At 35.6% G+C, this 26491-nt stretch overlaps 1 protein-coding gene across 1 annotated transcript in view; it reads left to right on the top strand.

Annotated features, from left to right (window-relative positions):
* The window catches only part of BTRC (beta-transducin repeat containing E3 ubiquitin protein ligase), a 187163-nt gene that overhangs the window by 82998 nt on the left and 77674 nt on the right, over nucleotides 1–26491 (top strand). Inside the window, exon 3 of the mRNA XM_041743542.1 lies at nucleotides 21660–21737. Within this exon, the coding sequence (XP_041599476.1) occupies nucleotides 21660–21737 (78 nt within the window). The remainder of the gene's footprint in view (nucleotides 1–21659; nucleotides 21738–26491) is intronic.

Here is a 26491-nt window from a genome sequence, read left to right as displayed (position 1 = left end):
CAACCTCCTATTTTGGTGGAGGGTATTATCATTCTCGTTGTCCTTCCTTGTGAGTGACTTCCACCTTGACAGTGTCCTCATTATAGTGTGGCATGCATAACTAGAGACAGTGCTGTAAAAGTGGGTAATACAGGGAAACATCTTGTTTTGAACATAATTTGGATTATAATTTAATTACTGCAGCCTAAAACTGAAATCCTTCTTTGGTGTAGGGGATAGAAAAATCTCTAGGAACTTAGCCTGGGTTTGTTTCCTCGCCTTTTCTTTGAAGCCAGAAAAGCGTATGTAAGCATTTTGAAAAATGACATAATGTAGTGGCATATCTGGTACAGGTATTTTAAACCTAGCTCCAGTTCCTGAAGATGGTGAACATCTGCTTAGAGGTATTGTAGAGCTCCACAATGCACTAATTGAATTACTCTTTTCTGGAGTTGCCGACTGCACTAATTGAATTAGAATCTGTGTGTGTGTGTGTGTGTGTGTGTGTGTGTGTGTGTGTAACTGAGATAATTCCAGCCTTCTCGGTAGAGATTTTGGGAGATGTGACTGATGGTGTGTACTGTGCTGCTATCTAATGGCAGCCTATGGAATTACCGCATGGTCTCCAGGGAAGAGAGAATGCAGCCTTCTGCTCTGGTGTGACCTCAGTCTAACCCCATCCACTTTAGTTCAAAAGGTCTCAGGATGTATTTTTGTAATTGTAAATTTAAGAAGAAAGAATGTGATTAATTTCTCCTTTAAAAATTAAGATAGGTTTTATTAGGCACAAAAATTTTAAAAAAATATTAAGTTGTAAATATTCAGCTGAATTTAAAACTTCTAATGTCTCATTTAATGGGTGAAAACAAATCTAAATGTACTGAGTTAATGGATCATGTTCTTTCTTATTAAGCCTTTCATATGATACAAATGTAAAGAAGAATTAATTACATTTTTGAAATATCTTAGTATCACAGAAAGGAAGAAGAATAAAGGAGCACCTGGGAGCCCGCTTCTCCCTCTATGTCTCTGCCTCTCTTTTTGTGTATCTTATGAATAAATAAATAAAATATTTTTTTAAAAAAGGAAGAATAATAGAGGGTTTGGGTTTTTTATTTTTTTTATTTTTTTAATTTTTTTTTTATGATAGTCACAGAGAGAGAAAGAGAGAGGCAGAGACACAGGCAGAGGGAGAAGCAGGCTCCATGCACCGGGAGCCCGATGTGGGATTCGATCCCGGGTCTCCAGGATCGCGCCCCCGGTCAAAGGCAGGCGCCAAACCGCTGTGCCACCCAGGGATCCCATGGTTTGGGTTCTTAAATAAAATTTATTTGTGGTTAAAAAAATACTGAGATCAGTCTATTTAAGAGTGTTAAATTTTGTGGTACATGAGTATGCTTTGTAAAATTAAAAAATGGTTATAGGAAAAACATTTTAATTATAGCAATATCAGAAAATTCTACAAATCTGTGCTTACATAAAATTTAAAATATTGTTATAGGAAAACATTTTAATTTTAGTAGTATCAGAGCAAGTTCTACAAATCTCTGTTGCTCTATCATTTAAAATTTAACTTTACCATAAATTTGGGCAAGTTTGAAATTCTCAAGTGAAGTAGGTAATTCTCTTCCTTTTCTAAGAAAAGAATCTGCTAGTTACAATTTAATTATTTTTGTAAAACACCATGAAAGTATAATTCTGTACAACTTTAAAAGCAAACACACTGAGAACTCAGCATGAACTGTTTTCATTCAGTTTAAGCATTCTAACTTGTAAAATAGCCCTTCAAAGAAAAATACTTATGTTTAATCACTTGATTTATAGAATGTGTATGTGTGCACATAATACCACTTCACTAATAGAGATGTGCTATTGGTTACCTTTCTGAGCATTTAAAATGATCTTTTAATTTTATTGTATGAAAGAAACAAAGTATTATAAAAAAAGTTGAGTAGGTGAGGTTTTTTTGTATGTGAGTTTGTTTTTTATTGAAAGATTGGGCTTTAACTTAAGGTTTTTTTGTACAAATGGCTTTGACGAAAATGAAATATATGATATGCACTATATAAGCTTTAAGGACATTTTACTTGTTTATTTTATTTTTAAAAGATTTTATTTATTAATTCATGAGAGACACACACACAGAGAGAGGCAGAGACACAGGCAGAGGGAGAAACAGGCTCCATGCAGGGAGCCCGACACGGGACTCAATCCCGGGTCTCCAGGATCATGCCCTGGGCTGAAGGCGACGCTAAACTGCTGAGCCACCCGGGCTGCCCCATTTTACTTGTTCAGAAAATGCATGTTGACATCATATAGATCTAGAGCTTTACAAACAACATTGCCATTCATAACTAGACACAATTCCATTTAATTCATATATAGAGCACCTTCTATGTGCCAGGTACTGTACAAAGTATTAGGCATAAACTAAGAGTCAGACCCTGTCCTCAAGGAGCTTATAGTTATTTATTAGACATTTATTGAGAACCTATGTACCAGGCACTGTGCATATAATTTGGGGGGACTACTACCGTGAATAACCATTAGTTTAATGTATTTTTCCCATTCATTGAGCTAGAGGTCTGGCTTAACAGCAGCCCTAAGGAAGCAGTATACTCATATTCAGATCACATATAATTCATCTCAGCAAAAAGGGATATGCATATTTCAGACTAGTCTGTCTTTTAAATGGCTTTCCCTTCCGCCTTTAGATCCCTTCTAAGGGAGCAGTATTGTTTTTGGTAGTTTTAGCTTAAGAAGAGATGGGTAACATTTATGACAGTGCCTCCTGCTGGTAGATCATAGATTTACAACTCTTGTCTCTAGAATGGCTAGTGCCCACTTGTGGTTTGGTAGTTAGTTCAGGGCTGCTTCTGAGGCTGTAAGTGGGAAAGAGTCCATTGCATACAAGGTATAAAATGCTTCTTTAAACAGTCTATTTCTAGAACCTAAATTGTCCTGGGACCAGCTCTTGATATAAAAATTCATAGAAACCTGTTTTTCACAGAGTGTGGTAACTCCTTGCCATAGTGCTGTAGTGTTAAAATTCACATTGGCCAGGTTGTTCTGTAAATTAAACACTGACAGCTACCCTCAGGGGAACAGCCAATGTATTTATGATGATGTGCTGATTACACAAAATACACTGCAAGCAGAAAACAGCTGCAGAGAACAAACCTCTTAAAAAGAATACAATTACAAATAGCACTCTCAGTATTTCTAGTGGTGAGTGTAGAATACAGCATGCTAATGCAGGTTTCTTACTTAGTCTGCCTGAAAACAAAAAATCTGAAGGAGATAAGTTAAATTATGGTTGATTGCACATGTGGTGCCAACATAGCAGTAAATAAATTTTGTTTCGAAGAGCATAGATACAAGTGTACAAATATTAGGTGTATAGTAGCCTCTTCCCCCAACTTCCTTTTTTGCTAGTAGGTTTTATTACTCCTTTTCTCATATACAGTAGGGCATGGCCTTGTGGTACGGATACTTACTGGACATTTGAAGGCTATTACACGATGAATTGGGCAGGAGAATATCTAAATTGTGTTTTTAAAAATCTGGTAGAAACTTGGTATGTTGGGGTTCAGTTATCAACATTTTGTTTGAAAATACAGCTCTGTATTTTCATTGTTATTAATGGCTTTGAAGATGTTTACCTTTGGAATTAATAAAAGGAGTCATGTCTTTGTATCTATGGTAAAGATCTATGTTTCTTAGATTCTCTTTTTTAAAAAAATATAGTGTTTGGGGACACTGAAATAGTTGGGTAATTGCATATTTTTAGGAGCATCAACTTTCAAGTATGTCTTCTTCATCTTTGCGTGTTCCTGGTCACATGCAGGCAGGTAAGAAGATGAGAAAAAATGTTAGTTTTCCTCGTTTGAGATTCTGTTACAGTTTAGGGTTAGTATCTATAAAATATTTCAGCTGCTGAGCACAGTAGTTTCTGTTTAAATCCGTAGAAAATATGTTGATCTTCTAAGAAATAAATTTATGTAAGCCAACTCTGAGGTATAGCAGAGGGGACATAGTGATTGGTAACAGTTCACTTCACCCGCCTGAAACTAAGAATCAACTTTTCGGTGTATGGATCACTGGTATGTAATAATCGACTGTTATTGGTCTGTCTGTTGGTCTCTTTTTAAATCAGTTTGGAACCTCCTGGAGTTATTTTCTTGCTCTGCTGACATCAATCCCATGTGGCAGAGGAGTTGTATATAACTGGTTTGGTTTAATCAATAGAATAATTGATAAACCAGATAAGATTTAAACTGATTATAGCCCCAACAGAATTCCCCAGAGGCCTTGGACTCTCTTAATTTTGACATGTGTGTTGTGTACCCTGAGGATGAAGTGCAGTTTGAATTATCTGTTTTTATTTGCTTAATGACGGGGAGGGTGTTAAAGTCAAATGTTTAATTAACCCAGCAATGGGCTGCGTTGTCACTTACACACAGCTGATTGAGATATCTCATGGAGAATACTGAATAGGAATGATAATGTGGCACTGGGACGGAAGATTGCTTTTTCAATCCATTTGCTGGGTCACTGCTTTGAATGTCTTATTGGATGAAAGGCATTCAGCCTGGAGAAAAAATTCAGCATTTAAGTACATTTTGTTCTCTTCTCCCTTTCTAGCCCCCTCCCTGCCCAGAAGTTAACTAAAACAGATATGTTCTAGGTTTAATAAGCCATTCATGTACTAGTAAGAGATCAGGGTAGTCAGTAGCCTCAAGCTACATAATTTCCTGTGGAAACGGAAAAATCCCACTAGCCTCCAAGGTATTCTAAATGTGAGCTCTTTTGTCCCTCACATGCCTTATTCCTTGCCATTATTGTGTAGTTGTCTGGTTACTTGTTTCTTGCCTCTTTCTGTTGTGTTTGCTTGATATGCAGCTACTCTAAGGCCACAGGCAGACCTTTTTCTTCTAAAGAAGCATATACTTCTGTAAATTTTTGCCATTTCATGCTGTTGGCTTCTATTTGGTTGTAGTTCTGATCAAATATTATAGTGAGATTGTTGAACTGTTTAGAAAGATGAAAACGTGAAGCATAGAGATTCTTGTTACTTTTGCTACTTTTATATAAACAGTTGGTTCTTGATATATTTCATTTTGTTGAGAGGTAGTTTGCTTTCTGTATGGACAAAAAAATTAGGCCAGGAAAAATTCTGATAGCCCACACCATCAAAAATGCAGTCCAGACAGTTGGAGTTTAATGACTTGCTGCTCTGACTAGCTTTATAATCAAATGTAAAATTCTTTGGAGACGTATTGGGCAAAACTTAAAAAAAAAAATTTATCATGACTTTCCTTCTTTGTGGTTCTTATGTTTCTTCCTTCTATCCTCTAAAGATCTAAAACCAGGAATTTACTAATTTTTTTTCTTTGCTTTAGTCATTTGTATTCTAGAGAGCACAATAGGGAGAAGGATACAAGATTGATTTTTTTTATGTGTGTCCTCTTGAAAGCATAGTGTGGGGGCATGACTATTGGAGGTGCAGGCGGGGGGGGGGGCTGGGTGTGGATTTACAAAGCAATAGAAGCATGCAGCTAGTTTTCAGGCACAGGTTGGACTTCTGCGGGTCAAGACAGACCAGACGAGTAGCTTATCTTGAGGGACGCAAGTAATAGACCAAATATAGAGCAGCTATTTCAGGAATCATGTAGGTCATTTAATTATCCATTATGATTGAGTGGCTAATGCTCTTTTGGCAATTACATGACCTCTGTTATTCTTGAAACCTTTCCAGGCCCTCGTGGGTTGAATGACCCACCAGTCAGTGCTTGCAGACTTCATTCCACTCAGAAGGAAAAGAGATGCTGGGAACTACTGGCATTTAGAAATGGCTATGCTTTCTTTACCAACCACTACCCAGAATGTCTTTTGTACAGCAGTCAGTGATAGGCAACTGGTATTGAAGTCAGCTATTCTTTCATTGTCTTCATTGCAGGAGCAAGAGGTACATTGGATCCCACAAGAAGGAATTGTGGCAAAATAAACTTTAATACCAAAGTTGGTGGTTAGGGTATTCACAGGTTCTATGCTGCAAGACCAAGTACTATGGTATTAGAACTAATGTTTGATCTCTGTCAAACCAGTCATCCGTTACAAAACTCTGAAGTTAGTAAAGCAATTTTTCTTTTATCTTTTTTTAAAATATTTTGTTTATTCATGAGATATACATAGAGAAAGACAGAGACATAGGCAGAGGAAGAAGCAGGCTCCATGCAGGGAGCCCGATGTGGGACTTGATGCCGGATCCTAGGATCATGCCCTGAGCCAAAGGCAGATGCTCAACCGCTGAGCCACTCAGGCACCTGAGAGAAAGAATCCTAAGCAGTTTCCCAGTAAAGCAGATTTCATCCATAACACAACAACATGCTATTGATGATTCTAATAACATATTTTTTAAAATGACTGGTTAAAATTTATTTTAATTAAATTAGCTAATTTAATTGGCTAATTATTATAATTTTTTATCATTTTAGCATGATTATTTAGATAAAAAGATCACTTTAACGTTAAGATGCTGATCCACGATTGAATAATTCTGAAACATTTGTATTAATGTTTCTCACTTGCTTTCTCTTCAGTCAACAAAGAATCATTAATATTTCCAAAGAAAACTTTACTTTATAATTTACTGCTAAATGATAGTAAAACTTCTATTCTAAAATTGTAGTGACTTTTCAAGTAATTGTGAGAAGAGGAAATAATGTAGATTTCTTGTGATTCTTTAGATTAAGAACAGTTATAGTGTGGAAAGTAATGACAGATTATTTGTAGGATTTGTCAGAAATGCATAAACAAAATTCTGTGTACTTAGCACAATGGAAAATTTAAGGTATATAACCATTCTCTAGCATTCCAATAATTTAAGACTGTACGCTTGAGAAATAATTTTGTTAGAATAACACAGAACCATATTTTAAAAGTAGAAGACATTTGCATTGTTATGAAAATAAATCTTTTATTGGAGAAAAAAACTTTTTAAATTTGTTATACATCAAGGAGCATTTTTTAAAAAAAGATTTTATTTATTTATTCATGAGAGACACAGAGGGAGGCAGAGACAAAGGCAAAGGGTGAAGCAGGCTCCCCACAGGGAGCCCAATGTGGGACTCGATTTCTGGACCCCAGGATCACGCCCTGAGCCAAAGGCAGACACTCAACCCCTGAGCCACCCAGGCATCCCAAAAAGCATTGTTAAAGCAACTACAACAAACCTACAAGGTTGTTTATGCCTGGGGCAGTAAAATTAGCCATCTTTCCAAGTAAATTTGTTAAACTATTCCTGGTAGAACTCCTAAGTTAATCTGTTTTGGTTTTACTTTCATTTTGTTGTTTGGTAATATTAACTAACAAATGAAAAATTGAAGACGTGAATTGGTATTTATAACCTTTGACCCTTCAGAAATAGAAGACCTCTCACTTAAATTTTAAACCCTTCAGGCCAGTACTACCTTGGTATTTAGCTACTTAAAGACCTATGAGAATGCAGTCAGTGTAAATTATGTTAGCTGTTTTCTGTTGAAAAACATATTTTTCCCTTATTGTAGTTTTTTAAACCTCTGTGGTGGAGATAAGCAGAAAATAAGAAAGTAGAATTTACAGTAAAAGCAAAAGATACAGCTTAAACTCAAGTATCTTGAATAAGGAATATAGTTAGTCTCTTTGGCATTTTTAAGAAGAAAGCAAGGGATATAAAAATATAGTTTTTGATTTCTAATTGATATGTTAAAGTTCTTTAAGGCCTGTCCTTCAAGACCTATGTTGGACCATGTTTTTCCACCCTTGGGAACCAAAAATCTATATAAGTCTATGTAAGAGGAGATGATATTTGTAATTTTTGAGACCTGAAAATTCATGAAGACTTAGTGGAAAAGCCCAGAAGATAAGCCCACAAAATAGTAATTTTTAAATAATAATTAGAAAAGAAGAGTGATTAAAGGGACAGTTCACAATTGAAATAACTCAGTCCAATCTGGTTTTCAGAAATTACTTATTTATGTGGAATGATTTCATTTTTACTCCACAATGGGTAGATGTTGGGGATATTAGAGTTTATTAGCTTTAATTTTTTTCATGACATTATTGAATTGTTATAAAATGGGAACACCAAAGCAGGGAAGACATCCAAGGTAACAAAAGTAAATTTAGCAGAAAAAAATCAGGAACAAGGATGTCAGAAATAACTAATCTGCAGAGAGAAAGGATTTTGGCATATATCCTAAGGGGTTCTGTAGTTCTCAACCCCATTTTGAGAAATCAAAAAAATCTATAGAATGCAGATGTCTTTGGGTTACAAAAATAACCAGATGTCCTTATTAGTAGAAGCAAATGTTTGCCTCTTAATTCACACCAACTACATGCAGAGGATCTCTGGATGAAATATTGTATAAATATGGCTGGAAAAATTATGGCATGAAAGACTCTGTCCTAAACACATAATCATAAAGGTAATTTGGTGAACAGGAAAAAAATTCTTTAAGATTCATGTAGATTTAAAGGTAAGAGAGACAGATTAAGCTAGTTACACTTTTGTTCACATGATAGGTGAGTTTGGTTTTTTATTATGTGTGTCTTTTAATCCCAAATCCCCTGATGAATTTTTATTTTACCATCCTAGTTTAGCTACTTTGTACATTGTCATTGTATTTTAAAAAATGAAAGCATATGCATGAAACTCCTGTTTTTCCTGAATGAATGATAGATGTCTTCTGTCAAGAAAAACAATCTACAGTAGTATATAAACGCCCCCTTGCAAGGCTGTTTGGATTTTTAAAATACTAAACCATATTGTTACAAATAGATGTGGTTTGGTGATGTTAAGCAGAATAAAATGTAAAAAAACAAACAGATAAAAAAAACTACTTGATAGGGCAAGGTATGAAGTTTTTTGTTTTTAAATCAAGCCTTTCAAATAAAAAACCTTTAGAGTTTAAATAGACTATGACTTCTGATGTGGCACATATTAACATAATTACAAACTCTTACATACTCACAGTTCCTAAGTTGAGGAAACCTTTGATTAAGTCACAAAGCTCAATGTGTTCAGACGCTGTGTGATATCTCTCTTATTCATAAAACAGGTAACTGTTTTAGCTTTTTTTGTTTTTGACCCCTATACATATTGACCCTGTATCCTTCTCCTATAGCTATACTTTTAATGGTGAAGTATTAAAATGCTGTATCAGGATATATTCTTTAACTTGAAAGTTAACAAAAGCATGCTTGCTGCTCCTTCATGCCCTTGCCTTGTCACTCCCTGGTGCAGCTCCATCTCTTCCATTCTTCTTATCAGAGTATCTCAGTGCTTAGTTGAGCTTGTTTATCTTAAAAGAGCAGGAGGCAGGCTTTTAGGGAGTAAGCTACATGTTCCAGTATAACAGGCACCAGTGCTGTTTGACTTGAAAAACATTTGATCTCTTACATTAACAGCCCATGTCACTGTAATAGAGACTACAGCTGGGCTGTTGTTCGCTTTTCTGTTATTTTAGCTTTAGAGTAACTGTTAGTGCTGCTCCAAAATCTCCGTGTTTAAAATTGTATATTGGCTGTCCCCCCAGGACTCGTAAGTAAACATGGTGATATGTGTGGCCAGAGGGAGCATATTTTGTCAGCTTTGTTTTAAATAAGAACCTTCCCTATCTAAAGGTGGGTTTTGTCTGATCCCTGATGGTATGCTGCATGACTTTGGTTGTGTAAATTTATAGACATAGCAATATTTTAAAGGAGAACTTTGTGACTAATCTGTGAGCTCAGTAACTATTAGTTATGGACTTTTTTTTTTCTCAAATAATGAAGCATTTTAGTTTTCTTATGAAGCTTAACTTCAGATGTCCTGCACAATTTCCCTAAACATAGCAGTTTGGATAGCAGTTGTTGAAAATGGGCAAGTAAGAATTTAAGGGTAATGTTTGTTAGACTTAAATATTACTCAGATTTATTTTAAAATACTCAGTTATTGGTTAATTCCTGTGCCAGGAATACTTTGACAGTTGGAGTGAAGGTAGCAGTATTTAAAGAACAGAAAATAGAATTTGTTGTTTTCTTCGTTTTTTTTTTTTTTTTTTTTTAGAGTATCTCTTATTTTAATAGTGATAGAATGGGAGCTTATTATAGTAGTGGTGGAATGACAGCAGTTTTACTCCTTCCTTTTTTCATTTCTCTATTTTTAAGAACCTAGTTCATTTTCCTATTCTATTCTTTTCTTATATGATATAACACTACCAAGCCACCCAGCACTTTCTTTGAATTTAACCTAAAGTATATACATCGGCTAGCACAAGTATAATTGGTTGAAAGGCAGCCATCTATCTGGGGAGTTCTTCTAAATACTGAATGTGTCATGTGCTTTGACATGACATATCTGTAATATCTCTGAATACAGAAAGCACTTCTTGTGTTAGCTGTAGGTGTTAAAGCAGTAGTGTGTTTTAAGAATGTGTGCAGTGCAAATTCTGGCTTGTGAGGTAATGACAAGTGTTTGCCTGCATAGACAATATATTTTTCCCCCTAAGGTCCCCACACACCTAGTTTCCCTCAAGCTCATCATCTCTGTCAGGTTAATCAATAGGCACCGTATGGCAGAGGGTCAGTAATCAGTGTCATCGTGCCTTTAAATCGTGTTGAAAATTTGCTTAAAGCCTGGGCCAATTAACATCGAGATGATGAATGGATGGGAAGATGGGAAGAGCCTGACGCTCAGGGGCTTTGTGAGGAGGAGATGCTCAGCTGTTGAGCAGCAGACACCAGCGAATAAAATCAGCCATTCATGTGAGCTCAGTCCACCCACTCTTAATGATAATGTCAATCTAGCAAAATATATACACATTGGAGTTGTCACGAGTTCATAAATCAAAGGAGTTTGTCAAAGGCATTCAGATTAACGAGGCAGCAGCAATAACAAGTCAAATTTGCATAGAGAATTGCTTGAATCTCAGTAAATTATGATCCTGTTTTTCATTTGATTATTTGCTAATGTCTCAAGAGGGAGAATGATTATATTAGCATGCAAAATCTACTCCAGAAGTAGAAATCTGAAGTATAGAAGACCAGCACACTATGACAATTAATCAGTTTCTGCATACTAGCATAAATGCACAAGGCCCAGAAATGAACTTCTTTTTTATTATTATTTCTCCTTGCTACTGATCCAAATGGTTCAGCTTGACAGAGACTTTATATTGCTTTAACAGTGTTCTGAATTGTGCCTGCAGGCAAGACATAGTTATGCAGCTATAACCAACCTATCCATCTGCCAACCAGATTGGAATTCTCCTATCCAAGGCTTCCATTAACCCCCACTGACAGCTCCAAACAGGATTAAGAATTTGGAAGCATAAAAAATAGTTGTTCTTTGCAAATATACACAATCCCTTTGCATTTTGAGAAAGGCTGCATCTGTAGTGTTTTATAATTAGTGTCGGACAGTGCAGGAGGAAAAAAAATCTAGTTGGATTTTTTTGTTTTGTTTTATTTTATTATTATTTTTTTTTACTTCTGTCATAGAAAGTAAGGCAGTACTAGTGGAAGTCCTGTGTATTTGGTTGTCTGAGAGTGCTTTCCATTATATCTGGTTCTTAGTACTGTGCTTGGATTGGTATACTACTACAAAATATCACTGCTTGAAAGCTTTAACTGGTAGATCTTGTTGAAGTTTAACAGGATGGGGAGGCTTTGATGTGGTTGTGGTTTAATCGAGTATGTCAAATGATAAACGTGCTGGAGAAGCAGTGTGCATGAAAACATGCTAGAGAATATTATCTTAGGAGGACACTCCAGGTCCTCCCTAAAACTGGTCTTTGAATAGGATTCTTCAGTAAGCTTCTGAACTTAAATAACCTATGTTTTTCCCCATTTTAGTATCCTAGAAGGCTTAATTAGAATTTGTTTAGATACACAGAATATTTTAAGTCACCTTTCACTGAGGAGTTTGAATGATTTTTATCCATGTAGTTAGGTTACTTTTAATCCTGTAAAATTATAATTATTCCTATTTTTGAGAATTGTATATATATTTGTAGGCTATGATTAGCTCCAAAGGATATAATCAGTTAATGGGAAAAATATTAATTCTATTACTAATTTACCAGTTAAGCCTACTGTATGATGTTTGCAACTAGCTACTAGAAATTGGTCTCAAAATTGTTTTCTTCCTGTGGTTGTCATTCTACATGATGATGATCAAATGACTCCATTTTTTAAATGTGTTCAAATCAGAGTTATAATTAACCACAATTTATCTGCTTCACTAAAATAGTATAACTTTCCTGGTTACAGAATCCTTTTGAATTTTCTCAGTGAGGAAAGTGGCATAGGTGGAAAATGTTACTTCTAGTGTTGGAGCTGATTATTTTATTTATAACAGATGTCTCTTCAGACAGGCTTAGGCTCTGTTGTACCATCCAACCTTGAGCAAGATGCTTATTCAAAGATTATGGTAAGTCATTATGAGTGGCTTGACTTTTCATCACTGTGTAAATTAGTTTAGTTTTTCATTTGATTATATAATCAACTCTTGATTATCCATGTCATCAGGAGTTGTGTGTTCAGATAGATAACTGAAAACAGTAAATAAGCCACTTACTAGGTCATGGAGAATATGGCCCTAGCCATAAACCTGCTGTGTGCTATCATCAAAATCTGTTTACTTCTTATTTTAGATACCAAAACAAGCAAACCAAAATAAAACAAAAACAAAAAATCCAGCTCTGAAGAATTAGGAATGCTTTGCATATCTACGAAGAACTTTTCTTTCTTAATCAAGGGTCGGCAAACTTTAACTGTAAAATAGGACCAGACGATAAATATTTGAGGCTTTCTGGGCCATAGGACTTCTGCCATGATTACTCACCTTTGCCATTTGTATCAGGTTGTCATAGATGAAAGGTAAATGAGTGGAGGTGGCTAAGTTTCAGGAAAATATTATTTGCAGAAACTCTTTGGAGCAGGAGCTTACTAATTCTAAATTGTCATACTGGCATATAGGTGATAGGATAGTAGACTGTAGTTGAGGTATAACTGTGAAGATTTTTTGCTTTGAAAACTTTTTTTAAAAACTAGTTGGACAGTGTGGGTATAGGGCTTCAATTATTTATTAAGCACATAGTCATATATTATGTAACATGTTGGGAAGTAGAGGGGGCCTCAAAGGCTTTTCTTTAGTAAGCTTTCAGTGTTGTTGGGTAGTTGAGAATAACATGCAAACATTTATCTAATTGCTAAGTTGTGTGGGCCAAGATAAAAATGATGAGGAATTTCCAGGAGAGAAAGATGGAATAGTTATATGGTTTCTTAGAGTATATGACATTTAAAATTCATTTCAAGAATGAGTGGGACTAGGGCGTCTGGGTGGCTCAGTGGTCGAGCGTCTGCCTTTGGTTCGGGTCATGATCCTGGAGTCCTGGGATCCAGTCATACATCAGGCTCCCTTTGGGGAGTCTCCTTCTCCCCCTGCCTATGTCTCTGCCTCTCTATGTGTCCCATGAATAGATAAATAAAATCTTTAAAAAAAAAAAAAAAAGAATGGTTGGGCTTGAATAGATTAAAAAATGTTCTTGTATTTATAATTGTTTAGTGAACAACACTAAAATTAAGGATCCTTCCAGCCTGAAAATGTTGAGATTGTATCACATGTTTATAAGACTATGAAGAGACTTGCTTAACTAAGGCAGAAAATGTTTGCAGATGCAAATAACTTGATGTAATATAGCAGAAAATTTTGGAAGGTTTTGGAAACCAGGCCTAGAATTTCTTATCTGGTGGAAACCAGGCCTAGAATTTCTTATCCGGTTTCATAGAAAGAAAGGGTCATGAAAAGTTTTTGAGGAAAAAAGACCATTATGACATTAGTGGTATTTAAGAAAGATTAATCTGGCAATTGCATTCAATCCAACAAACACTTAAAAACTCATATTACATTCTCAAACTTTGTGCTGAGCCACTGGAAAATGAAGATGAAAAAGAAACCAGCCCTGCCCAGAAGGAATTTTATAGTGCAGGGTAGGAGTGGGAAGCTTGTTCGTAGAGAAATAAAATGTAGAGAGATATAAGGCATAGGTGCCAAAATAGAAATAAAATGCTAATTCAGAGTATTCAGTTCCAGCTGGGGGTAAGTGGGGCAGGAGTAGGTGGAAGAGGGGATGGGATATGCATAGGCTTTTCAGAGAAAGTATCATTTTAGTTGACTCGAGTCAGGATTGTAATGATGAAGAGATCAGGAAAGGAATCTTTTTTTTTTTTTTTTTTTTGATATTAGAGAGAGAGAGAATGAGTGAGCAGGGGGAGGGGGAGAAGGAAAGGGAGAGAGAATCATAAGCAGACTCTGCTCTGAGCAGAGCCTGCCATGAAGCCTAATCTCACAACCCTGAGATCATGACCTAAACCAAAAACCAGGAGTCAGACGCTTAACCAACTGAGTCACCCAGGAGTCCCAGGAAAGGGGGGTATATTACACATTGAGGAAATAGAATTAGAAAAAGCAGGGCAACCCTGGTGGCTTAGCGGTTTAGCGCCTCTTGTGGCCTGGGGTGTGATCCTGGAGACCCAGGATCGAGTCCCACGTTGGGCTCCCTGCATGGAGCCTCCTTCTCCCTCGGCCTGTGTCTCTGCCTCTCTCTCTCTCTCTCTCTCTCTCTCTCTCTCTCTCTGTCTCTATGAATAAATAAATAAAATCTTAAAAAAAAAAAAGAAAAAGAAAAGCACAGGGAAGGGACACCTGGGTGGCTCAGCGTTTGAGCGTCTGCCTTTGGCTCAGGGCATGATCCCAGGATCTGGGATCAAGTCCAACATTGGGCTCTTTGCGGGGAGCCTGCTTCTCCCTCTGCCTGTGTCTCTGTTTCTCTCTGTGTGTCTCTCATGAATAAATAAATAAAATCTTAAAAAAAAAAAAAAAAGAAAAAGCACAGGGATGAAAGAGTACTTTTCATACTTTGAAGAATATTAAAATAAGTGGTTCCAGAGACTGATGGAAAGGCAAAATGGCCAGATTATGGGTGCTATATAGTAAGAAGTGTGGACTTAATCTAATAGGACAAAGATATAGGACAAGATAATAGGACAAGATTTTTTAGGGCACCTGGGTGGCTCAGAGGTTGAGCAACTGCCTTGGGCTCAGGTCGTGATCCCAGGGTCCTGGGATCAAGTCCTGCATCAGTTCCCTGTGAGAAGCCTGCTTCTCTTTCTGCTTGTGTCTCTGTCTGTCTCTCTCTGTGTCTCATGAATAAATAAATAAATCTTAAAAAAATAATAAAAAAATTTTGAGCATGGTGTGGGGTAGGGTGAAGTAAGTCTTTTAAGAACATGGTTCTGGACAGTAGTATATAGAATGGATCAGGTATGGATTTAGGCAGGGGTATCAGGAGGCTATCTCAATAGTAACAGCACTGGTGGTATAATAGGTGTTGGGGTCTAGACTAGAGTAGAGGTTATGGAAATACAAACTGAAGGTCAGGTCTATTAAAAATAGATGATTGAAAGGAAAAATGGAAGAGCTGAAATTGGTTAGATACATTCCAAGAAAAAAAGGCAGAAGGGGGTCGGAAGAAAGAGTAAAAATTGGCAGAGGACTTAAGTCTGGGATGGAAAGAAAAATTGGGAGGGAAGGGGATGGCTTAGGACGGGTCAGAATGGTAAAAGACTACTTTAAATTTAGATATGTTGATTTTGAGACTATTTAAATTTATCTGAATATTTTCTTTGAGGTAATTTCTTTTTCTTTTTTATTCACTCCCAGGTTACTCCTACAAACATTTTGTGCAAAATACATCCCTGAGATCTAATGTACAAGTTGTAGCATTATTTCACTTTATTGACTTTTTCCTACCCAAACCTCTCTTCTAATGTCTGTAGATGTTACAACCCAAATGTGTCCAGTTTGAAGCTAAACTTCAGTTATCAGACAGACTTTTATTCTGCTTCTTTTAGTTCTAAACTAGTAAATTCTGGGCTAAGAGAGAAATACTTGAGTTAATATGAAAGGTAACAAATTATGTAGCATCTTTTTAAGAAATCTTTTAATATAAAGCTACTATTTATACCAATATTGTTACTCTAGGACTACAAATACATTCTGCAAATGTATTTACTATAATAAAGTGTTCAGTCTGAGTGTTGCAAATGAGTTGTCCTAAGCAGTCAGGGTTTTCTAATTGTCTCAGGATGAAGTGGTAGAATATGACTTTTGTTATTTATGTTTAAGGGGATTCCCTCCCCTACTATTCATTTTTCATTTACACTGTTTTTCCATTTTTTGACATTTTCTTCTAGATTTCGTCTATTTTACTAGTTAATTTTCATTTTTACATAGTTTCAGATTTATAGAACAGTTGAAAGAATAGTGCAAAGCATCCCCTTGTACTCTTCACACAGATTCTCCATATGTTAACATGTTGCCACATTTGCTTTATCTCTATTTATATATACAAATATATGCTCACATCCATTTACTTTTCTCTGAACCATTTTGAAAGTTACAGACATAATATCCTGCTACCAACGTTAAGTGTTTCGTTTTATGTTTCCTAAAAACAGGGACACTCTTTTAAATAACTACAGTACAAATGATCAAAATCAGGAAATTGAATATATAAACAAATTGTGGTAATCCATACAGTGATACTCTTTGGCAATAAAAAGGAAAGGACTACTGGGGGGCCTGGGGAGCTCAGTCAGTTTAAGCATTCAATTCTTGGTTTTGGCCCATGTCATAATCTCAGTGTTGTGACATCCAGCCCCACGTCGGATTCTGCTCTCATTGTGGAGTCTCCCTGTCCCTCTCCCTCCTCCTGCTTGCACACTACTCTTTCTCTCTCTCTAAAATAAATAAATAAAATCTTAAAAAAAAAAAAGATTTTTAAAAGTTTTTTTTTTAAGGAAAGGATTATTGGTAATATACAACAACACAAATGAATCTCAGATGTATTAAGCTGGGTAGAAAAATTTATATAATTTATATACTCAAAAATTATATACTGTATGATTCCATTTTGTGAAAAGACAAAATTATTGAGACAAAAAAATCTGATTACAGGGGAAAGGGATTGACTATAAAGGGGCAGTGTAAGAGAATATGGGAAATGATAACTGCTTTTACATCTTGATTATAGTTACATAACTGTATATTTTTTGCCAAAACTCATATAGTTATACACCAAAACAAGTGAATTTGTCTATATGTGAGTTTTTAAAGTGGGGAAACAATCAGGAAATTAACATAGCTGTAATGTTATTAGCTCATCTGTAGAACTTATTCAAAATTTCCCAGTTGTTCCAATAACATCCTTTATGTCCTGATACTGACCCAATATTTACCCATCAAAATCAAATGAAACGGAGGATCAAGAGGAAGAAAATTGTTGGTATGGGCTAGAGAGGTACTACTCATCTTGTTAGGTGCAGATCATTATTTTTCACTATAGAATGCTGTACAGAGGAGTTTACCATCAATTTTGATTTACCCCCCCCCCCCCAATAATCTCAGATCAGAGGTTTCCTTTCACCTGAAACAGATCCTTAGTCTTTCTTTGTATTTCATGACTCTTACATTTTTTGTTAATCACAGACTAGTAATTTTTTTTAGGATATCCCTCAATTTGGGGTTTAGTCTCATGTTTTCTTATGATCAAATTGAGATTTTATGTTTTTGGCAAGGTTACCTCAGAAGTCATAATGTTTTCAGTACAACCTATCAAGAGACACATAATGTTAAGGTGGTGTCTACCAGATCTTCCTACTGTGAGGTTATTATTTTTCCTTTTGTAATTCTTATATATCTTCTGGAGAAGTATTTTAAGGTTATGTAATTATCCTGTTATTTGTCTTTAGTCCACCAATATGTGGGATGAGTCTTGCTTGCATCAGGTAGTGACCCTTGAATAGAATTTACTGGGCATAATTTAGCTTGATGACCCAGGGCAGTTATGAACATTGCTTATTGGATGTATCATAGGTATATGATACAAGGGATAACTGTGCTGCTGAGCTCTCGTGGGTGTTGGAGAGCATTCGGGCTTTGAGAACCACTGACGTGATCACTTAAGTACACATGGATGTTTCATTATTTCACTCTACCCTCAAGACTGTAAACTGTTCATCTCTTATTTGCTGGCTTTCTGGCTCTTCTCTTCACTGTTAGGAGGGTACCTTACTCCTTGCTCCTTACATATCATGACTGTTTATTCTCCCTACCTCTATTTTATGATAACAATAGAGTCAAATTTAGTGATACCCACTCAATGGTTCCTCATCAAAATCAGATAAAATAGAGGGTTGGAAGGAAGAAAAATGTGGATTATGAGCTAGATGCTGCTCGCTCTATTAGTTTCACATTGTTGTTTTCACTATGTAATTTAGTACCTAAGTTTACCATCAGTTTTCACCCAGTCACCTATTGGGTACAAATATGATTGATTGATTGATTTAAAATGTGATTCATAATAACTTCACTATTACAAACTTCTACCAAAAAGTAACAAGGCTTCCAAGTTTATTATGATGACATTTTAACAAAACGTAATTGATGTTGAAATATAGAACTTTAACATTGAATTAAGCCAGTTTGGATTATAAATGATATCTTATTTAAATAAAATAGGGGTAGAATTTCATGGACTGAGGAGTAGCTACTTGCAAATTTTAAGTTTAATTTATAGTTGAATACTGGCTTACATTTGTATTACATAAAATAATTTTAGCATTTAAAACATTGATTTGTACTTTATTTTTCTTAAAAGTTAAATATACAAGTTGATTTTGTGGGTTTAATAATGACCTTTTCCCTCCTTTGTTTATTTTACAGTGACATTATATTGCTAGTTTCTTTTTTTTTTTTTGATTGCATTACAGCCATTAATTCAACTGTATCTCTCTCTAATTTTTTTGTAGATTGATTAAATTATTTTTTTTCCCCAAAATGGGGAGAAAAACCACTAGAACTCTGAAGTTATGGAGTCTCTGTGCCTTGCTTGTAGCATAGCATGTTTTTTCTTCTTTGTCTTAATTTTAGGAGCCATTACCTTAAAGTGGTCATCACAAATGTAAAATATCAAGTTAAATCTCTGCCCAAAAGGAACGTCTTATAGTACTGGCCTGTCACACCAACTACTGGCAATATACAAGGGACATAAATGTTAGCCACAGAGGTACAAGGGCCTTAAAATGATACTATAATCATGCTACTTATCCTTTAATATTTAAAAATATATAATTTGATAGAAACCACAAAAGATATATCTAAGCTTAAAATACAGTTACGATCCTATAGTAATAATTTCATAATTGTATGAAAATTTTCAGATAAACTCATGTTAGAAATAATTTCTGGATCTAAAAATAAAGTAGCTCCTGGGATGCCTGGGTGGCTTAGTGGTTGAGCATCTAGCTTCTGCTCAGGGCATGGTCCCGGAATCCCAGGATTGAGTCCCACATTGGGCTTTCCTCAAGGACCCTGCTTCTCCCTCTGCCTGTGTCTCTACCTCTCTCTCTCTGTCCCTCATGAACAAATAAATAAAATATTATAAATAAATAAATAAATAAATAAATAAATAAATAAATAAAATAAAGTAGCTCCTCAGCTAGAATGTGATGAATATAGGTAATGTAATGACTATATCAAAAAAATATTAAACTTGCAAATTTTAAAATATTAAACACTACAAATGTAATTGTAGAAAATAGAACCCAAATAGTTTGTATTTGTATTTTCTGTATTTTGCCTTGCAGATAGTGACTTACCTGTGTTGATTACCAAATTTTTCCCCCAATTATCTTGTATTGTGGTGAAATACACATAACATAAAATTTATTGTCTTAACCATTTTTTCAAGTGTACAGTTTAGTGATATTAAATACATTCATAATGTTATGCATGCATCACCCTCACCCATCTCCATAACTCTTTCCTTCTGGTAAGACTGAAACTCTCTACTCATTAAACAATAATTCTCCATTCCTCCACTTCTCTGAGCCCCTGGCCATCACCATTCTGCTTTCTGTATGATTTTGACTACTCTAAGCATCGCATATAAGTGAATTCATACAGTAATTATCTTTTTGTGACTGGTATATTTCACTTCAGCATAAGGTCCTTAAGGTTCATCCATTTTGTAGTATATACTAGAATTTTCTTCCTTTTTAACGCTGAATACTATTCCATGATGTATATACATCACATTTTATCTATTGCTTCATCGGTCATTGGACGCTTGGATTGCTTCCACGTTTTAGCTATTTTTGTGAATGCTGCTATGAATACGGGTGTACAAATGCCTCTTGAAACTCTGCTTTTAGTTCTTTTGACTATATACCCGGGAGTGGAATTGTTGGATCATATGATAATTTTATTTTTAATTTTTTGAGGAACCACCACACTGTTTTCATCAGCAGCTGTATCATTTTACATTCCCACTAACAGTGCATAAGAGTTCCAATTTCCAACATCCTTGCCAATTTATATTTTGGTTTTTGTCTGTTTTTGATAGTAGCCTTCTTAATGAATGTGATATGGTATCTCTGTGTAGTTTTGATTTACATTCCTGAAATGGTTAGTGATGTTGAACATCTTTTTATGTGCTGTTGGCCATTTGTATATCTTCTTTAGAGAAATGTCTATCCAGGTCCTTTGTGCATTTTTGAATTGAGTTGTGTGGGGTTTTTTTGTTTGTTTAGTTTTACAATTTATCTATATATTCTGGATTTTTAAACAAGATGTATTTATTTTAGAGGGAGAGTGTGTGTGTGTGTACGCATGCACTCATGAGCTGGAGGAGGGACCCAGGGAGAGGAAGAAAGAGAATCCTAAAGCATACTCCTTGTTGAGCATGAAACCTAATTTGGGCTTATCCCAGGACCCCAAGATCATGATGTGAGCTGAAATCATGAGTTAGCTGTTTAGCCTATTGAGCCACCCAGGTGCCCCTATATATTCTGGATATTAATCTTTCATCAGATACATGATTTGCAAATCTTTTCTTGCATCCCATGGGTTGCTATCTTATTATTCTGTTGATATTTAGAATTATGAACTCTCTTTCAGTTGGATTGTTTTTTCCCCTCTTCTTAAATATTTAAAAATCCTACTGGTCTTCTAGGTGCTGTTTGAGATAATAGTGGCAAGAATGGTCTCTAATCCTAAACCATTGATAAAATGATATTGTTTTGAGCTAAGTACAATGTTATTCTTAATGACAGAAAATCAAATATGAGAAGAGGAAGAAGTGAAAGAACTTTTTTTTTTCCCTAGGATCCAGACTTTGACAATTTCTAGTGACCAAATATTTACTATAGTTTAATTATTTAAAAGAGAAGATAATAATCATGGTTTAAGTTGTTATCAGCTAAGTATAAACTGGAGCTTTGTTGAGTCCAGTGTCAACCCGCATTTTCAAAGGGCAATAAACTAAATTTCTAATGACTGTGATCTGCTGGGCAGTGCTTAAATATAGATGAAATACTTTGCACCTAGGTCCCTGCTTACATTTATTTATATACATGGGCATATTTTCCCTTTACTTAAGTGTATATCTATATGTATATAAATCTTCAAATGAATAAATGCATAAATATACATGGTATTCTAGCTTACAGAATTAGAAATGTAATTCAGTTTACTCCCATAGAATAAGATTGAAGATAATGAGAACTGAATTAAAGCTTACTTTCTTTCACAGAATTCCTCAGAGAGAGAAGACTGTAATAATGGCGAACCCCCTAGGAAGATAATACCAGAGAAGAATTCACTTAGACAGGTATGAAATTCAGTCTGTCTTAAAATAAAAAGCTACCAACAACAAAACAAAAGACAGGAAACCCTCAATTTGCCATTCGTTAAACACTGGAACTTAAATTAAGAGTACTCTGAAGTTGAGATGGCTATAGCCATCAATTTCAATCAGGTAACATTGTTTTCCCAGTCATTTAAAAATATCCTAGGTGTACAAGTGTAGGACAAGTTGGTTGCTTACAAGTAGTGAAAACAACACCAAAGAAAAGTTTTCTTGTTTAGGAAAAATAACTTGAAGTGCTTAAGTGCAGATAGTAGAATAGTTGGCTTTAAACCTTATTTTCTTTTTGAGATTCTTAATACATTTTTAAAAAATTAACCAAAAGGGATCTGCCTCTAGTGAAGTTACCTCACTATTTGTTTGCCTTTTCTAAAAAGTAAAGGCCATTATTGATGATAACTTAAAAAAATTTTTATTCCTCATCATACCCCACTCCCCAAAGGTAACACATTTTACTTGGAAAGTTAATTCCATGGTGCTCTCTTTTTTAAAATTAAAAGGTCCAAACACTATGTTTAAAAAATTTGCTCTTCTTACTGCCTGCTGCTGCAAGCTCTAACATCTTCTGTCTCCCAGTAACATAGAAACAGGTTCGTACGGTGTTGCCAGAGAATAAGTATACCACCTCTTCACTTTTAATATAAAGTTGGATAAGATGAGCACCAGCAGTAGCAAAAATAATTTTAATTTACCTTACTTATGGCATTATTCCAAGAAAAAGGAGAAGAGGTAGAGTACCCACCACGAACCTGCTATTTGTTCCATTCTAGCCTCATAATCACCCTACAAAGTTACTAGATGGGGTCTCCTATAAATGAAAAAAATGGAGACTTAGGGAGGTTGGATAACTTGCTCATTAGGTAGTCAGTGATTTAAAATCCACATCTCAGTGTTGCTCAGCTCAAGCATTTCTGCTTCTTCCTTCTGATTCCAGTTTGTATACAGTGATAATGTAGGGGAAGAATATGTGAAACTCTGATATACTCATTTTTTATTTACTGTATGCTAAAAATTTGGGAATGGGCACTTTTCCTTTTTTGTAAAAATAATTGCTTAGTAAGTAGAATTGAATCCATTCAGGAAGCATTGTAAGAACCCTGGATGATCAGTAATGGACATTGTGCAGTTACATCTTTAACTATTTGGAGACAAGCACCTGATCTATAAGTCTAAATAAACAGAACAGTTATTGAGTAAGATAAATTTAGAGGTGGAAAGAATATGCCCGCTATACAGAAACAACTGTCAGAAAACAATGACACGAAAAAAAGTTTTGGCAACTTTATTTAAGCTAACAAACGAATTTTCACTCTGCAAAGTTATAAATTAATTTTAATAGGCTGATCCAGATGGTCCATTTGGAAAATGGATAGGCTGATCTGTTGAAAATTAAACTAAATTTATCTCTCTCATACTTCAAACTGAAGCAAGAGAGAGAATCGTGCCTATTAAGTCCAGCACATACAGATGGACCAGCAGGTCACACATGGGACTAATCTGATTCATTTTAAAAATAAATGCATACATTATTGAATCATTTTCTACTTGCAAGATCTGTTGTGTGCAGTATTTGAAAGAGATTTGATGTGGCCTTTTCATTGCCTTTATAGAGTTCACTCTATAGAGTTCACCCTCTCCACTTTAATATAACAACCATTTTGTTTTTGGTTTTGGTTTTCCTCCTAGTGCTCCAAAATGGTTTTTCTAATATCTGTCATTCAGTGTTGAGATCCAGGCTCTGGAGATTAATTAGGTCATGAGGCTTTTTCCCCTCCTCTCTTTGTAAAGGGTTTTATCTCTATTCTCTTTATGAAGAGCATGAACTCAGTGTTCTTGGAAAGAGAAATGGCCTTTAGAAACAGGGAAGTAGGAGATCCTCCTGGGGCCCTCTGAATCTTTTAGCTTCTGGGTGTTTTAACAGCCCCATGAATGCAGATTTGTAAATTTATTGCAGTGCCATCTGGTTTTTTGCTCCAACCAGATTACTGTTGGCTTGTGTCTGTCTATTGTGGTGGTCACTCCCTAGGAGCTTGCCCTCTCAATCTTAGGGAAGAGTGATGAATAGCAGGGGTCAATAGAAGCAGGTCACAGGGCAGCTGTCCAGGACTGCCCTGAACTTGATTACCCCACTGCTGATTTTTTAAATGTGGGACATAATATATAAGCTGTTTAAACTCCTTCTTTTCTCTGTTGCATGACAATAATGAAGTGCCATTCCCCCCCCCCCACTTTATTCAAGTTATACAGATAAAAAGATGTCAAAGCTGCCTTTTACCTAGTGTTGATACGAGTAGGATTTGCATCATATAGACCAATCTCTTGAGATTCTTTTGTAGGTTCTTTTCCCCGATTTCTAATGGGATTTCAGGAACTCTTTCACTATTGATTTTAAAATGCTTGGTTACATTCTAACAAGTTTAGTATTGTTTTAAACTGACTTTATAGTTTACATTTGTTGTTCTAAGTATAGTTTCACAGGTGATGATAGACTGTGACCAGTGCGTGGTAACTTTGAGTTATTTTATCATTGGAGAAGCTGAAAAAAGGGTCAAACAATTCTTAAGACATTTAAAGGATAATGAGGGAATATTATAAACAACTGTAATCCACAGTTTTGGCAATTTAGATGAAATGGATAAATTCCTTGAAAAATACAGCTTACTTAAAGGTGAAACAAATGACCATCATCTGATGTTTATTAAAGGAATCACATCAAAAGACTCCAAATGGTTTCACAGGTGAATTCTATCAAATAATGCACTCTTTTACAAACTCAGAAAATAGAGAAGGAAAGAACACTTCCTGATTGTATTGTGAAGCAGGCCACCATAACCATAATTCCAAAACCTGGTTGACAGACATTTAGCAGAAAAAGAAAATATTGAAGGAAAAAGTCAGGAGACACTACACTCTGTCTCACCAAGTCATTTTGTATACCTGTCTTTCCATCTAATTTCCACTATCAGAAGGCAGGAGAGTTGCTGGGGAGAGAGAAGCAATGTAACCTTTTAAGTTCCTGAGTTTTGGAATAATCTTCTTACCTCCCTGCCTTAAGTAAAGTGTGAACTTTTGTTTAAAGAATGTACACAGTGGGTGCAATTTTCTTTCTTCTTTTGTTTCTGAAATGTGAAGCCAAGGAAACCATAGCAACTGTTTTCATAGCTTTTATTCATATCTGCAAACAAGGGCAAAGGCCTGGGAGGGTACATGAAAGTACTCATTACTTTTTGAAAATGTAGCCTTACAACATGCAACTCCTTCTTTGCTTCACATTGGTGCTAATAGGATCTGTCAGCCCTGCTTTTCTCTGTAATTGAGTAAATTGTGACCTCTGTCTAATCCTTCCCCCATCCCCCATTCCCTTTGTGTATGTGTCCACTTACCATCCTGAGAACGTGGGCAGTGATAAATAAAGTATTGAGTAGAGCTCTCTCAACTCTTTGAAAGCAGCATGATGCCAGCCCTCTAGTTATATTTCTTTAAGTGTTTACGTTTTTCTGTATTCTTTCTCTTGTGTAGCTGGAACCCTGGGGATGCAAAGCCATGAGAGAGGCCAAGAAGCTAACAAAGTAGCTGTCTCCCTTGTTAGCTTGTTCCTTTATTCTTTAAAAACAAGATAAAAACCATCTGGCTCAGGGCATTACATTTTCCTCCCCCATGCACCTCTATAGATGGAGACTTCACCTGCAGTGAGGGTTTACATTGATTAGGGAGGGAGCAGTAATTCAAGCTTCCATCCTCTTCAAGGATACTTTGCAGTCTTTAAAGGTGCTGACCCACTGAGTTAAACTGTCAAGGGAGGATAAAAAAGTATCTTCATCCCAGGAGGTAACAGCTGCCAGGTTTTCAACACCTTGCACGCTGCTGGAAAAATGTCACAATTGTCAGCTGAAAGAAAAATGACTCTGTTGTCATCTTCTGTTAATGACTGGGCCTTATAAAGGGAACTACATAAGCCTTGTAGAAGGAATAAGTAGATGTTTTCCTTTCCTATCGCCATGTCCCCAAATTCCTATGCTGTTCTAAACATTACCTTAGAGTAGATCCATAAAAAAACAGCCCCATATAAGCATGGAGGTCTGATTGGCATAGCTCCTTTATACAGTTGAATGAGTAGGAGGAAAAAGCACATCACTGACACAGAAAATGACATTATAGTGTGTATTAACAAAACAACAACAACAACAAGTCATTCATAAGCCAGTGAACTGAAAGAAAACACACTGTATTTCTGCTCTTTGGAGGACAATTTGTTTTCAGGCAGCATCCAGATGGGTAAATACCACGACATTTCTTTTTTCAAGAGAGACACTTCTTTTCTTCTTAAAAAAAAAAAAAAAAGAAAAAAAAACCCACTAAATTTTACTTCTTTTAATATCTCTATAATGTTTGTATATGAAGGCATTCCCTTCTTTCTGATTTGATTGATGAGGGGAAAGGGTTTAATGAAGTCTCTGATATTAGCCAGGCAAGTTTTTTTTTTTTCCTATTTGTTTTAGGTTAGTCATTTTAATTGTATTGAGTAATTAGAAGGTACACACAGCCAGGGGAGCTTTGTTCTGATAATTGCTCAAGAAAACCGATTCCCTATCTGCTGTTGCTTTGTGTTAAGACATTTCTCCCTCTAGTGGCAATAGTAAGCACTTTGACTTGGCAGTAGGCAAGGTGTAATTGCAATATGACAAACTATGCTTAAGGGACTATCTTGTAAATACTTT

This window comes from Vulpes lagopus, chromosome 2 (assembly GCF_018345385.1).
Source record: "Vulpes lagopus strain Blue_001 chromosome 2, ASM1834538v1, whole genome shotgun sequence".
Lineage (NCBI taxonomy): Eukaryota > Metazoa > Chordata > Mammalia > Carnivora > Canidae > Vulpes > Vulpes lagopus.
The sequence above is the reverse complement of the archived record's forward strand: the minus strand, read 5'-3'. Positions and strand labels throughout refer to the sequence as shown.